Below are 15,099 nucleotides of genomic sequence, written 5' to 3' on the forward strand. Positions count from 1 at the left end.
CTTCTTGAGCAGTCTCAGGAAGTACAGCCTCTGCTGGGCCTTCTTCCGGACAGAGTCTATGTGGCCGGTCCATTTCAGGTCCCGTGAGATTGTGGTACCCAGGAACTTGAAGGTGTCTGAGGAGAGTATAGTATTACTGCGGATTGTGAGGGGTGAAAGTGGTGAAGGATCTCGCCTGAAATCCACTGTCATCTCCAATATATGGCGAGAACACTTTTTGTTTCGCTACATACTTTCCCCGAACTAGATGCAGTAGCTTTTAACTTATTTTTTGTACGTTTTTGATCAAACTTATCATGTTGACTATAAATGTGAACTATTCAGTTTTGTTTGCCTCCAAAAACAAAAGAAAGAAAAGTGTTAAGCTAAATAAATCCAGTTTTTCTCCCTACGGTGGTTTGGACAGCTTGCATGTAGAAATTGCATAGAAGTTAAATGCAAACATTTCTTTTTGCTTGTACACCATCTCCTGTTTTGGGAGTTTGGACAAAACGGAATTATTGTAATCACAATAAATTTTGACACAGTGTTTCATACAAACAAGATGTCAAAGCCACCCATTTAGATCCTCTACCTTTTGGCCTCACAACAAAATTTTATACATCTAGCATTCACTGCTTATATATCTGTTTTCATTCTTTGATACATCTTCTCAATGTGGTTGAGTTCATGCTAATTTTTTCTCTGTTGTAGTCCTGATTTTAGATTAATAAATTTCGTATTTTTCGGACTAAAAGTCGCTCCGGAATATAGGTTGCATTAGCCATAAAATGACCAATAAGGAGAAAAAAAAACATAAATCGCTCCGGAGTATAGGTCGCATTTTGGGGGAAATTTATTCGACAAAATCCAACACCAAGAACAGACATGAACAAGCAACAACAGGCTAAACGATAGGTATGCTAATGTGACATAAACACAAACGAAGAGCTCAGAACGGGCCTGACGTAACATTCAGAGTTATTCTAATAACTATTACATAAATAACACATTTATAAAACCATCTGTGTCACTCCAATTCATTAAATCCATAGATCGTCCTTCATGTAAACAATGCCGCGTATGCGCCGCTGACGTCGGACTCGTAAGATGCCTTTCTAATTATTCCACAGACCCATATAACGATATATAAAGTATATTTCAAATTACTATTATATTACAACAATATTATCAAACCATCTGTGTCACTCCAAATCATTAAATCCATCGATCAAATTCCTCGTCCTTTGTCAACAATGCTGCGCGTGCGCCCTGACGTCAGCCTCGTCATTATTCCACAGATCTAGTATATAACTATATTGTAGCGTTAAGAAAGTCGACTTCCAGGCGTGCGGCGGCGTGGACTTCCATCCCCGGAGGAAAGAAAGCTCCATAGAATAGGACTGGGCAGGCGTAAAAGCCATGTCCGAGTCCCATCCACCGTCCCTGAACAGCCACCCGGCCGAGCGCCGGCCCCCAACTTCCATCCACGGAGGTGAAAGAGAACTCCGTCGAGTCGGACCGGGCGTGCGTAAAAGCCATAATAGTTTTTCAAACCTTCTGTGTCACTTCAAATCATCAAATCCTTCAAACTCTTAGTCCTCCGTGTCACTTACAAACAAAGCCGCTAATGATGCCGGCAGCACGTGGGGCCCTTCGTCATCTTTGTCATCCCGTGATCGAATCTATGTCCTTTATGTAAACAACCGCCGCGCTGCTGATGTCACTTGAAATTCAAATTACAGCAATCCCTTGCTACATAGCGGTTCGTTTATCGCGGTTTCCCTTTTTTTTTTTTATTTTATTTTTTTTTTTTATTTTGAATTTTGAAAATTCGTGAAAAAATTCATATAAGTCGCTCCTCAGTATAAGTAACCCCCCACCCAAACTAAGGAAAAAAAAACAACGCAATTTATAGTCCGAAAATTACGGTAATGAGATTCACTCTTGCTCTGGTTTGAGCCATGCATTAATTTAAAGTGTCATTATTCAGTTTTCCTTTTCCTGATATCAGCATTTATGTTGTCATGGCTCACCTGACTCTGGTCATGTATAGATAGTGATGCTGGATAATCATTTTTCAAATGTCTGCTTCATTGTTCCCTTCATCATAATTCATGCTTTTGTCCTCTTGCCTATTCCTGGCGTCTTTGCTACAACTGTACTTTATTTTTGTTTGACATCTCTTTTATTTTTCCCTTTTCAACTGCCCCTGCTTCTTTCATCCTCCTTCACACAGGTGGTGAGCCAGAGATTTCCGCAGAATAGTATTGGTGCAGTGGGCAGCGCCATGTTTCTGCGATTTGTTAATCCAGCTATTGTATCTCCATATGAGGCTGGTATCTTGGAGAAAAAGCCTCTTCCTAGGATAGAACGGGGTCTGAAACTTATGTCTAAGGTAAGAACATGAAGGGGATTTTAATAAAATAAGAATTTGAGCAGTCTGGAAAAGCATTGCATTCTTTTTTTAAATTGTATTAATGGTCATTATCTCACTACCTAAGTTATGGATCATTGCTATGTGTTAATTTCAGTGCAATTAGGGCATGGAAGTTTAAAGGCAATGATGTTAACCTTTTAAAATTAATTCACCTTTTTCTGAATGCAGTATTATATCAGAAAAATAATTATTTTTCTTAAATTGAATTTCAATAAAAATAGATTACAATGAATTTAAGATATTTAAAATTTTAAAAAGATATCAGTCTTCAACACATGCAGAAGGTCCCAAGATACAGTTTCAGAGAGGCTGTTAGTCAGATGATTTTTTTTTTCGTACACTGACACGCATTTCGATCAATAATTGCCATCTGAGGTCATTAAAAACTGTAGTGTGGTGAAGAGTGACATGTTCAGAGGAGGGATAGTGACTATATTGGTAAAAAGATGCTGAGTATGGAACCACCAGGCTGGAGGTCAAGAGGAAGACTAAAGAGGAGATTTATGGATGGGGTGAAAGAGGACATGAAGTTAGTTGGGGTGAGAGAAGAGGATTCACAGGATAGGGTGAGACGGAAACAGATGGTTCGCTGTGGCGACCCCTGAAGGTAAAAGCCCTTTACTTTTCACTTGCCAAAAACAGGAAGTCAACTTGAAGTTCGCTACACAAACAACTCCGTCGACACCCTTCAACTATTAGTTCCAAGAGGGAATTATGTCAACAAGTGCCTCTCAGTACGTAATACAGTGGAACCTCTGTTTTCGAATGTCCTGGTTTTCGAACAATTCCGTATTCGAACATAAAATCGAGATTTTTTTGCTTCGGATGTCGGACGAAATTCGGTTGTCAAACCTCGCGAGATGAGCCGAGAGGACCCCCATGCCAACTGACTTCGTTTGTTATTACATTTTCGTTACTCTGAGGATTGCATCAACTCTAATCATGGCTCCAAATGAAGCAAGTGGGAGCAGTAAAGCCATTCGAAAACACAGACACTCCTAAAGCAATGCGACAGTGAGCGCCCGGCGCGCTGCGGTTGCATGATGGGACCAAATTAAGCTCCCTGGGCACTGAGGTCCACTTAAATTTTGGAAAGTCCATTAGGACTTCTTCATCTTCTTCGGCTTATCCGGGGTCGGGTCGCGGGGGCAGCAGCTTTAGGAGGGACTCCCAGACTTCCCTCTCCCCAGCCACTTCCTCCAGCTCATCCCGGGGGATCCCAAGGCGTTCCCAGGCCAGCCGAGAGACGTAGTCTCTCCAGCGCGTCCTGGGTCGACCCCGGGGTCTCCTACTGGTGGGACATGCCCGGAACACCTCCCCAGGGAGGCGTCCAGGAGGCATCCTGATGAGATGCCCGAGCCACCTCATCTGGCTCCTCTCAACGTGGAGGAGCAGCGGCTCTACTCCGAGTCTCTCCCGGATGACCGAGCTTCTCACCCTATCTCTAAGGGAGAGCCCGGACACCCTGCGGAGGAAACTCATTTCAGCCGCTTGTATCCTGGATCTCGTTCTTTCGGTCACGACCCATAGCTCGTGACCATAGGTGAGGGTAGGAGCGTAGATCAACCGGTAAATCGAGAGCTTTGCCATTTGGCTCAGCTCTCTCTTCACCACGACGGACCGGTACAGAGTAATAATAATAATAATAATAATAATAATAAATTATATTTATAACGCACTTTATATTCGGAGGAATCTCAAAGTGCTACATGGCAAATAAAAACAAGAATAAAAAGCAAGGACAAGTATAAAACAACTGGACGACAACCAGGATATAAAAACAGAAATTACAGAAATGCCAAAGTAAAGAGGTGAGTTTTAAGTCCAGTTTTGAAAGAGTCAGTGGATTGGGGTGCTCTTAGGTGGTCGGGGAGGGAGTTCCACAGTGTGGGGGCTGCATGGCAGAAGGCCCGGTCGCCCATGGTGCGCAGCTTGGTGTTGGGGACATGGAGAAGGTGAGAATTGGATGAGCGGAGGTTTCGGGTGGCAGATTTGGGGGCAAGGAGTTCTTTGAGGTATGGGGGAGCATGTCCGAGGATGCACTGGTGAGTGAGGAGAGCGATCTTATAATTTATTCGAAATTTGATGGGGAGCCAGTGCAGAGAACGGAGGATGGGTGTGATGTGGTCGCTTTTCCGCACCCTCATCAGGATCTTAGCAGCGCAGTTTTGGATGTACTGGAGCCTCTGGAGGCTCTTGCTAGGGATCCCGATGAGTGCGTTACAGTAGTCTAGCCTGGAGGAGACAAAGGCGTGGACAAGTTTCTCAGCATCTGTCAGGGTAAGTGTGGGGCGGAGTTTGGAAATGTTCCTGAGGTGGAAGAAGGAGGTTTTGCAGATGTGTTTTATGTGTGACTCTAGGTTGAGTTGAGAGTCCAGTATCACACCTAGGTCGGTGACAGTGGCTGAGAGGGGGATTGTGTGACCGGCGAATGAGATGCTTGTGATTGGGCAGGTATGGATCTGATGGTAGTGCCAAATAACATGGCTTGGGTTTTATTGCTGTTGACTTGTAGGAAGCTGAGATTCATCCACGCCTTTATCTCCTCCAGACACAGTGAGAGGATGGATGAGGGAGATGGATGAGGCTGGGTTGCAGAGGGTGGGTGGTTGAGTTTGAGGTATAGCTGGGTGTCGTCCGCGTAACAGTGATTTGAGATGCCGAACTTCCTGATTATATTGCCAAGAGGGAAATGAAGAGGGTAGGACCGAGTACAGATCCCTGGGGGACACCGGAGGTGACTGTGTGTGTGTCTGATTTTTTTCCCTCCCAGGGAAACGTACTCGGTTCGGTTCGAGAGGTAGGACTGAAGCCAGGTTAGAGCAGTGCCAGAGAATCCAGTGGAGTGAAGTTGGTTAAGGAGGATGTTGTGGTGGACAGTGTCAAATGCAGCGGACAGATCCAACAAAATGAGGAGTGACGAGGAGCCTGCATCGGCAGCCATGAGAAGGTCGTTGGTGACCCTAACAAGGGCTGTTTCGGTGCTGTGGCCAGAGCGAAAACCGGATTGAAATTTCTCAGCGATGTTATTGCGGGTGAGATGGGCGTGAAGTTGGGCAGCTACCACTTTTTCCAGAACCTTGGAGAGAAATGGGAGGTTTGATATTGGCCTGTAGTTGGCAAGGTTGTCCGGGTCAAGCGAGGGTTTTTTGAGCAGGGGGGTAATAATGGATGTCTTCAATGCAGGGGGTACAGAGCCAGACTGGAGTGAGAGGTTGATGACATTGGTTATTAGGGGACTGATAGCTGAGATTTGATGTTTAATGAAGGCTGTGGGGAAAGGGTCCAGGGCACATGTGGAGGGTTTCATCTTTTTGATTATGTCCTCTACCTCCGACTGCAAAATAGGGGAGAAACAGCGGAGAGGCTGGACTGACCCAGGTGGAAGGAAGGGGAGTGGAGGTGAAGTGGAGGGGCCAGAAGAGGAGAGGAGCTGGGTGCGGATGTTGTCAACCTTAGCGGTAAAGAAGGTCATGAAGTTATTGCACACTACCTCTGAGGATTCCGTTGGAGTGGTGGGTTGGGGTTTGAGAAAGTGGTTGATGGTTGAAAATAGCTGTTTTGAGTTTCCAGGGGTATTGTTTATGATGTTGGAGTAGAACTGGGCACGTGCAATCCCAAGGGCTTTTGAGTAGGCCTTCTGATGTTCTTTATAGGCCTGTTTGTGCACGGTCAGACCTGAGGCATTGAGACGACGCTCCAGGATGCGTCCAGTTGACTTCATCAGCCGCAGCTCACTGGTGTACCAGGGGGCTGAGCGTGAAAAAGTGACTGTTTTGTTTTTTATGGGGGCGTGGATACCTAGAAGTTTGGCCAAAGAGTTATTGTAATGATCTACTGCCTTGCTGACTGATGGAAAGGTCGCGGAGGAGAGAAGCAGGAGGTCCCGTGCTAAAGTGTCTTGGTTGATGTATTTGACATTTCTGAAAGAGATTTGCCGCTTGGGTTTGGAGAGGGGGCGTGGGAAAGGCAGTTCCATTTGAATAAGTTTGTGGTCAGACACACCAACCTCGTGAACTTGTAGGTTGCTTATGGCCGATGAGGAAATGACAAGGTCAAGTGTATGCCCTTTGTCATGGGTGGGGACATTTACATGTTGAGTGAGGTGTAAACAGTCAAATAGTTGCAACAGGTCAGAGGCAGGGGGGCGGGAGGGGGTGTCGACATGGATGTTAACATCACCTAATATGATTAAATTAGAGGAAGTGGAGGTACAGAGGGTAGTGAGTAGATCGTATAGTTCTGGAATGAAAGCGGAGTTTGGTTTAGGAGGGCGGTAAATAAGTAAAACTGTGACAGGATATGGAGGTTTACATTTGAATGCAAGGGATTTGAATGAGGAGTGATCAGGTAGAGGGAGGGGGGACAGCTTTAGATCAAGACGATGGAATACAGCAAGGCCACCGCCACGGCCAGTGCTGCGGGGTTTAGTTATGTATTTATAACCAGAGGGACAGGCTTCATTGAGGAATTGATAGACATCCGGTGGTTGCCAGGTCTCAGGCACATTATGTCTAAGCCTTTGTCCAGGATGAGGTTGGGAATAAATGATGATTTATGGGTGAGTGCTTGGATGTTGAGATCCATTTTGATTGTGGATGTGGGGCTGCGTTTAGGTAGGGGGCGAAGAAGAGAGAAATCCACTCCACGTCTTCTGTTCCACATGAAGTGCAGTCCACTGTGTGTTGGAGTGAAATTCAGTTCGTTTTGTCCTGGCCACCCCGGGGCTGCTCCGTGTTGAGATCCGTTCCGTGCCAGAGAGATATCCATTCCGTGTTTACCCGGCAACCCGGTGTCTGTCTTGAGTCGGAGCCCGCTCCGTGTAAGAGTGGACTCCACACCATGTTTTTCAGGCCACCTGGAGTACTGCAGCCCCGCTTGGTTGCTACAATAAGATCCAAGTGTGCCGGGTCTCTGATGACGTGTTGGACATGCGACGGGATATCGGGCGGTGGAGGAGCAGATGGATGGAATAGCGTTATGGCCAGGTTGGGAGAAAACAAAGTTACGATGGGTACTTCTGTGGATGTAACGAGGTCTGCGGAGAAGTCCGAGTTCTTTGATGACTGAGACACACCCTGGAATGGTGTGATTACTCAGCTCCAGCAAGCGGGGGATGGAGTAAGTTAAAATAGTGCCGGTTGGAGAAAGCTGAACTTGCGTGTTAGCCATTTGCTAGGCTAATGGCTAAAAAATAAATAAATAAAACACTAAAAATAAACTAATTCTGGTGGAGAATTAAATAAAACACTAAAAACACTAAAAATAAAACTAATTCTGGTGGAGAAGCGGCGAACAATCAGCGCCATCGTCCTCTCCTCAGATTGCTCACACAGGTGTCACCAATCAGCTCCCAACCGCATTACTGCCGACGCTGCACCGATCCGCCTGTCGATCTCGCGCTCCATCCTGCCCTCACTCGTAAACAAGACCCCAAGATACTTGAACTCCTCCACTTGGGGCAGGATCTCATCCCCGATCCGGAGAGGGCATTCCACCCTTTTCCGACCGAGGACCATGGACTCGGATTTGGAGGTGCTGACCCTCATCCCGACCGCTTCACACTCGGCTGCGAACCGCTCCAGTGAGAGCTGGAGATCACGGACTGAAGAAGCCAACAGCACCACGTCATCTGCAAAAAGCAGTGACGCGATGCTGAGGTCCCCAAACCGGACCCCCTCAACGCCTCGGCTGCGCCTAGAAATTCTGTCCATAAAAATTATGAACAGAATCGGTGACAAAGGGCAGCCTTGGCGGAGTCCAACCCTCACTGGGAACGAATCCGACTTACTGCCGGAAATGCGGACCAAACTCTGGCATCAGTGATACAGGGACCGAACCGCCCTTATCAGTTGGCTCGGCACCCCGTACTCCCGAAGCACCCTCCAGAGAACCTCCCGAGGGACACGGTCGAACGCCTTCTCCAAATCCACAAAGCACATGTGGACTGATTGGGCGAACTCCCATGCACCCTCGAGGATCCTGCCGAGGGTGTAGAGCTGGTCCACTGTTCCACGGCCAGGACGAAAGCCACACTGCTCCTCCTGAATCCGAGGTTCGACCTCCCGACGGATCCTCCTCTCCAGCACCCCTGAATAGACCTTACCAGGGAGGCTGAGGAGTGTGATTTCCCCTGTAATTGGAACACCCTTCTTAAAGAGGGGAACCACCACCCCAGTCTGCCAATCCAGAGGCACCGTCCCCGATGTCCACGCAATGCTGTAGAGGCGTGTCAGCCATGACAGCCCCACAACATCCAGAGCCTTTAAGAACTCCGGGCGGATCTCATCCACCCCCGGGGCCTTGCCACCGAGGAGTTTTTTAACTACCTCAGTGACTTCGACCTCCGAGATTGGAGAGTCCGCCTCAGAGTCCCCAGGCCCTGCTTCCACAATGGAAGGCATGTCGGTGGAATTGAGGAGGTCTTCGAAGTATTCCCCCCACCGACTCACGACATCCCGAGTCGAGGTCAGCAGCACACCATCTCCACTGTAAACAGTGTTGACCGTGCACTGCTTCCCCCTCCTGAGACGCCGGATGGTGGACCAGAATTTTCTCGAAGCCGTCCGGAAGTCATTCTCCATGGCCTCGCCAAACTCCTCCCACGCCCGAGTTTTTGCCTCAGCAACCGCCGAAGCCGCGTTCCGCTTGGCCATCCGGTACCTGTCAGCTGCCTCCGGAGTCCCGCAGGCCAAAAAGGCCCTATAGGACTCCTTCTTCAGCTTGACGGCATCCCTTACCGCCGGTGTCCACCACCGGGTTCGGGGATTGCCGCCACGACAGGCACCAACAACCTTACGGCCACAGCTCCGGTCGGCTGCCTCAACAATGGAGGCGCGGAACAAGGTCCACTCGGACTCAATGTCCCCCGCCTCCCCCGGGACGTGTAAAAAGCTCTGCCGGAGGTGGGAGTTGAAGCTCTTCCTGACAGGGGATTCTGACAGACGTTCCCAGCAGACCCTCACAGAGCGTTTGGGACTGCCAGGTCGGACCGGCATCTACCCCCACCATCGGAGCCAACCCACCACCAGGTGGTGATCAGTTGACAGCTCCGCCCCTCTCTTCACCCGAGTGTCCAAAACATGCGGCCGCAAATCCGATGACACAACTACAAGGTCGATCAACGAACTGCGGCCTAGGGTGTCCTGGTGCCAAGTGCACACATGGACACCCTTATGCTTGAACATGGTGTTCATTATAGAAAATCCGTGTCGGGCACAGAATTCCAACAATAGAACACCGCTCGGGTTCAGATCGGGGGGGCCGTTCCTCCCAATCACGCCCTTCCAGGTCTCACTGTCATTGCCCACGTGAGCATTGAAGTCACCCAGTAGAACGATGGAGTCCCCAGAAGGAGCGCTCTCCAGCACTTCCTCCAGGGACTCTAAGAAGGGTGGGTACTCTGAGCTGCCGTTCGGTGCATAAACACAAACAACAGTCAGGACCCGTCCCCCCACCCGAAGGCGGAGGGAGGCTACCCTCTCGCTCACCGGGGTGAACCCCAATGTGCAGGCGCCCAGCCGGGGGGCAATAAGTATGCCAACACCTGCTCGACGCCTCTCACCGTGGGCAACTCCAGAGTGGAAGAGAGTCCAGCCCCTCTCGAGAGGACTTGTACCAGAGCCCAAACTATGTGTGGAGGCAAGTCCGACTATGTCTAGTCGGAACTTTTCTGCCTCACACACCAGCTCGGGCTCCTTTCCAGCCAGAGAGGTGACATTCCATGTCCCTAGAGCCAGCCTCTGCAGCCGGGGATCGGACCGCCAAGGTCCCCGCCTTTGGCTGCCGCCCAGCTCACTATGCACCCGACCCCTTTGGCCCCTCCTATAGGTGGTGAGCCCATTGGAAGGGGGACCCACGTTTTCTTTTCGGGCTATGCCCGACCGGACCCCATTAGCGAAGGCCCGGCCACCAGGCGCTCGCCTTCGAGCCCCACCTCCAGGCCTGGCTCCAGAGAGGGGCCCCGGTGACCCGCGTCCGGGCGAGGGAAAACGACATCCATTTATTGTATTCCTCATAAGGGGTCTTCTGAGCCGTGATTTGTCTGGCCCTTCACCTAGGACCCTTCTGCCATGGGTGACCCTACCAGGGGCATGAAGCCCCAGACAACATGGCTCCTAGGATCATAGGGGCACGCAAACCCCTCCACCACGATAAGGTGACGACTCACGGAGGGGCCATTAGGACTTCAAAAATATTTTCTTAATTTCAGCGGGCGCTCTGTCACAATAATGCGACCAGCGCGGTGCAGTTGCGCGGTCGGTGACGCGCTACGGTTGCGCGTTCGGCGATGCGCTGCAGTTGTGCGATCGGACAAAATTAAACATCCAGCACAGTGCAGTTGCGCGTTCGGCGGTGCGCTGCAGTTGCGCGATCGGACAAAATTGCGCAAATGAAAAAATGATTATTTTCTTTATGCTTGGAACGGATTACATTTTTTCCCATTATTTGTAATGGGAAAACATGATTCGGAATTCGAACGATTCACTTCTCAAACAGCCTTCTGGAACGGATTGTTTTTGAAAACCGAGGCTCCACTGTACACACTTCTGTAAAAACGTCACAGACGATTTCTTATCTTTTATTCCTCTGAGTGCCGAGTTCAGGTGAGGGTTCTGAGGTAGTGTTGTTAGGAAGACAGGTGCTGACAAAGGCATTGCACAGGACGCTTGAGTTGTTTTTATACTTCTTTTATGGTAAGATGACGCAGTGGTCTTCCTCTATCTTTCTTCATAGATGAGTGTCGTAAATAGGGTTATGCAAGTGTGGTTGCTGCAAAAAGGAGAACTCCAGTAGTGTACAGTATAATGTGGGGCCCGGTTTGCATCAACAAATGTTTAATTTCAGTATTTATTTATTTTTTTCAGATCAAACAATCTTGATTAAGGACATGACTGTGTAAAGCAAACTCTGTCTCGAAACTTGATCTTTGGAGGGTTACATCAATGGTTGTCATAATTGTAAATCTGGTCTTTTCCTTAAGATTTTGCAGAGCATTGCCAACCATGTCCTATTTACAAAGGAAGAACACATGAGGCCTTTCAATGATTTTGTGAAGAACAACTTCGATTCAGCCCGAAGGTAGGACATTCACTGTGTAACTCCCGTTGCTTCCCCCACCTGTTAAGGATAGATTAATGTGATGAAATAGTAAATAATAATCAGTCACATATTTAAACAAAAAAGTTGGTTGATAAACACTTGGGTTTCCTTACCTGGTAAGTCTCACCCAAACATCAGTTTCAGTGTCCAGACAGACAATAAGTTGGTCATTTGTTGCAAGGATCACTATGCGGTGTTCCAAAGCCCAATGGAAATAATTAACACATGCCAGACACCAGTTATTTTGAACAGTAAATGGTGGGCTCACTGTACACCACTCATGTACAGCGGACCGAGAGAAACAATATTATTTCGAGGGACGTCAGTCTTGTCAACCACGAATCTATATCCAGGCCTGGGACTTGGACTTCCGCCATTCTTTTAAATTACCCGCTGTGACAGGACACTCCTCCATGATTGAAACATTGTTGCATTTCCTCGGCTGGGCTGCCATCGGAGTCTCGTGACTGAATCCTACCCGCTGATTGGCCGAATCAGGATTTCATCAGTTCTTCTACTTCACGTCCGATCAATGAATGAACTTATTCATCTTTTCAAGATAGAACTTGATAATGTAAATTGCACATCGAGAAAGCAATGTTGATGATAATATTGATGACGCTATATTATATCGTCCAGCCCTACAACAGTAGGTACCGCAGAAGAAATCTCAGTTCATTTGAAGTGAACTAAAATATCAGAAGATTCTATTACTCCTTCATAAAATGCATCACCAGCCACTAAATTGCGATCTTATTTCCTTCAGCTGGCCCACAGCACTAAGATCTATGTGACTGTCTATCGTTTTACATGACCACTTACTTTGTTCCCAAAGTTTGAGCGTCTCCTGTCTTACCGCTGAGGACAAATAGCATATGCAAATGTTTCCCAGAAAAAGAAATGTTTGCTAGAACCTTATATCCATGCAATTTTGGAACATTATATATTTGGTTATCATTAAACAATTCATTTTAGTTTTTATTGTACAATCAAGGTATGTTGGAAAGAAAAACAAGCACCATATACGTAGTCGGTAGCACCTGCCTTAGTCCACAGTTGTCATTGCTGGTCATTGACTCCTGTTGGAATATAATGTCTGAATATTAAAGCTCCTTCACTTTTCTGTCTAATTCCTGTCTTCATTCCTGGTTGCTACAGTTTTTTCTTGGACATAGCTTCTGACTCCCCACCCAGTGACTCTGTGAACCACAGCCTTTCCTTCATCAGTGACGGTAATGTGCTCGCCCTCCACCGACTATTATGGAACAACCAGGAGAGAATTGGCCAGTACCTCTCCAGCAACAGGTCAGCATAGACAGAGACATACTTTTTAATCAATTCGTTAACCAATCATGGACTATACTCCCATTTCATCTATGAATACTTTTGTCCGTATACAGTGATGAAGTAATATTGCACAGCATTTCTTTCTTTAAGATAGAAGGCGCTGTGTGCAAAATGATATTCAATCTTTCCAGAGACCACAAAGCTGTTGGCAGACGTCCTTTTGACAAAATGGCAACTTTGCTTGCATATCTGGGGCCCCCTGAACACAAGCCTGTGGCTGACACTCATTGGTCAAGCCTCAACCTAACCAGTTCCAAATTTGAAGAATTCATGACCAGGTAACATTCATCTTCTTTTTTTAAGCTTGTTATTTGCATACGCAATGTATCCTATCATATATCTCTACTACAAATGAAATAAAAAAACATTATGAAAATGCTGTTGATCGAATTGATAGATTGTGTTTATTTTCTGTGCACAAAATATTTCAGTTGGTTACTCATCCTGCAAATTGTTTGCTAAGTTATGACACGGGGAATTTTGTAATAGGATTGCATTAAACGTCTAAGCCAATAGTGGGCAATTAATTTTGCGATGCTTGCTGGGAGTCAAGCGAACATGCTAACCCCAACTTTGTTTTATATTGTATATAAAGTATTGAGAAAAAGTTTCCTTAAAATGTTAAGTGTGTAGATGTGGCATATCAGAGATGGATAACTGGAGTGCGAGACTACACCGAAAAGCCCTTTGATTATTATTATTTTTATTTTTCAATTTACAAAAAAACTCACTCTTTGAAAACCAGGGGGAATGGAAGGCAGGTAAATTCAGAAATAAATGTGAGTAGGCCTAATGTTTTTTGTGGATTTATGGATTAAGTGTGCGACTAGTCAAGTTTTAGTCAGCTAAAAGTCTGAGCAATTTACTTTTATTTCTATTTTAGTCTGAATTGTCCATGGCTATTTTAGTCTAGTTTTAGTCAAAGATAACCGATGACATTTTAGTCTAGTTTTAGTCAAAGATAACCGATGACATTTTAGTCTAGTTTTAGTCAAAGATAAAGATAATATTTTAGCAGATGGGGCAAATTCAGGTCCTGAAAGTAAACGCTGCCACCATTTGAATTTAACCACAAGTGCTTTTAATCAACTGGCAGTTGAACATACTCATTCACCCGCTGGTTGAATAAAAGCATCTGTGGTTAAAGCTAAACTGTGGCAGTTTTACTTTCTTAACCTAGATTAGCCACCTCTGCAATTTAGTCTAGTCTAGATTACCTCAAAACATTTTGCCAAATACAAGACTAGATGCAAAAATCAAACTTTCTGCCTTTCCCCATTAAGAGCTCAATGTAGGCTCACTAAAGGTACAGTTTAAGTTGCTTATTCTTGAGGTTTTTAATTTTTATAATTCGGAAATTTGAATTTTTAACAAAATTACAAAATTATACTATCAAAATAAAAGCACCTCATGTTTTATGTTTTATTTTGAACCCATAGTCTCTGTGAAGGGCAGTCAAAGAGTTGGGGTGGGCTGGATGTGGGCCCTGCGCCGTACTAGTTTAAGCAGTTCTACCATACTCCCCATGTGCTAATTATAAGAAAATTAACAATTCAAAAACCGCATCAGTTTGTTTGTTTGTTTGTTTGTTTGTTTGTTTGTTTGTTTGTTTGTTTGCACTGTCCAATAGGTTTCTCAAATCTGAAAGCGCTCTCATTATTACAGGATACATTGACACATGGGAAATGTGGGTTTCCTCCGGGCACTCCGTTTTCCTCCCACATCCCAAAAACATGCTTGACAGGCCGGTTGAGCACTCTAAATTGCCCCTAGGTGTGAGTGCGAGTGCAGATGGTTGTTCGTCTCTGTGTGCCCTGCAATTGGCTGGCCACCGGTTCAGGGTGTCCCCGCCTACTGCTCAATGACCGCTAGGATAGGCTCCAGCACGCCCGCGACCCCCATGGGGACAAAGCGGTATAGAAAATGGATGGATGGATGGACATTGACACACAGTTTAACAAAGGTGTTAGGTCCCTAATTTTATTTTGTCTTGTAGACACCAGGTACATGAAAAAGAAGAATTTAAAGCATTGAAGACCCTCAACATCTTCTATCAGGCTGGGACCTCAAAGAATGGCAATCCAGTCTTCTACTATGTGGCTCGCAGGTAACACCTTTTTTCTGTGAATCTGAAGCTTCTCATCTGCCTTTTTATAGTATGTGAGTAAAATATTACTCCAGCTAATATGTGCCACCTTTGTTTACCATAATGCGGGTTTGAGCCAACCTTG

General features: G+C 46.4%; 1 protein-coding gene across 3 annotated transcripts in view; it reads left to right on the plus strand.

Annotated features, from left to right (window-relative positions):
• The window catches only part of nf1a (neurofibromin 1a), a 158,180-nt gene that overhangs the window by 85,811 nt on the left and 57,270 nt on the right, over positions 1–15,099 (plus strand). For all 3 annotated transcript variants that reach the window (XM_085915635.1, XM_085915638.1, XM_085915636.1), the window contains 5 exons: positions 2,219–2,377; positions 11,403–11,500; positions 12,680–12,826; positions 13,000–13,146; positions 14,865–14,975. In XM_085915635.1, the coding sequence (XP_085771761.1) occupies positions 2,219–2,377; positions 11,403–11,500; positions 12,680–12,826; positions 13,000–13,146; positions 14,865–14,975 (662 nt within the window). The remainder of the gene's footprint in view (positions 1–2,218; positions 2,378–11,402; positions 11,501–12,679; positions 12,827–12,999; positions 13,147–14,864; positions 14,976–15,099) is intronic.

This window comes from Syngnathus leptorhynchus, chromosome 7 (genome assembly GCF_054491065.1).
Source record: "Syngnathus leptorhynchus isolate UIUO chromosome 7, UIUO_Slep, whole genome shotgun sequence".
Taxonomy (NCBI): Eukaryota; Metazoa; Chordata; class Actinopteri; order Syngnathiformes; family Syngnathidae; genus Syngnathus; species Syngnathus leptorhynchus.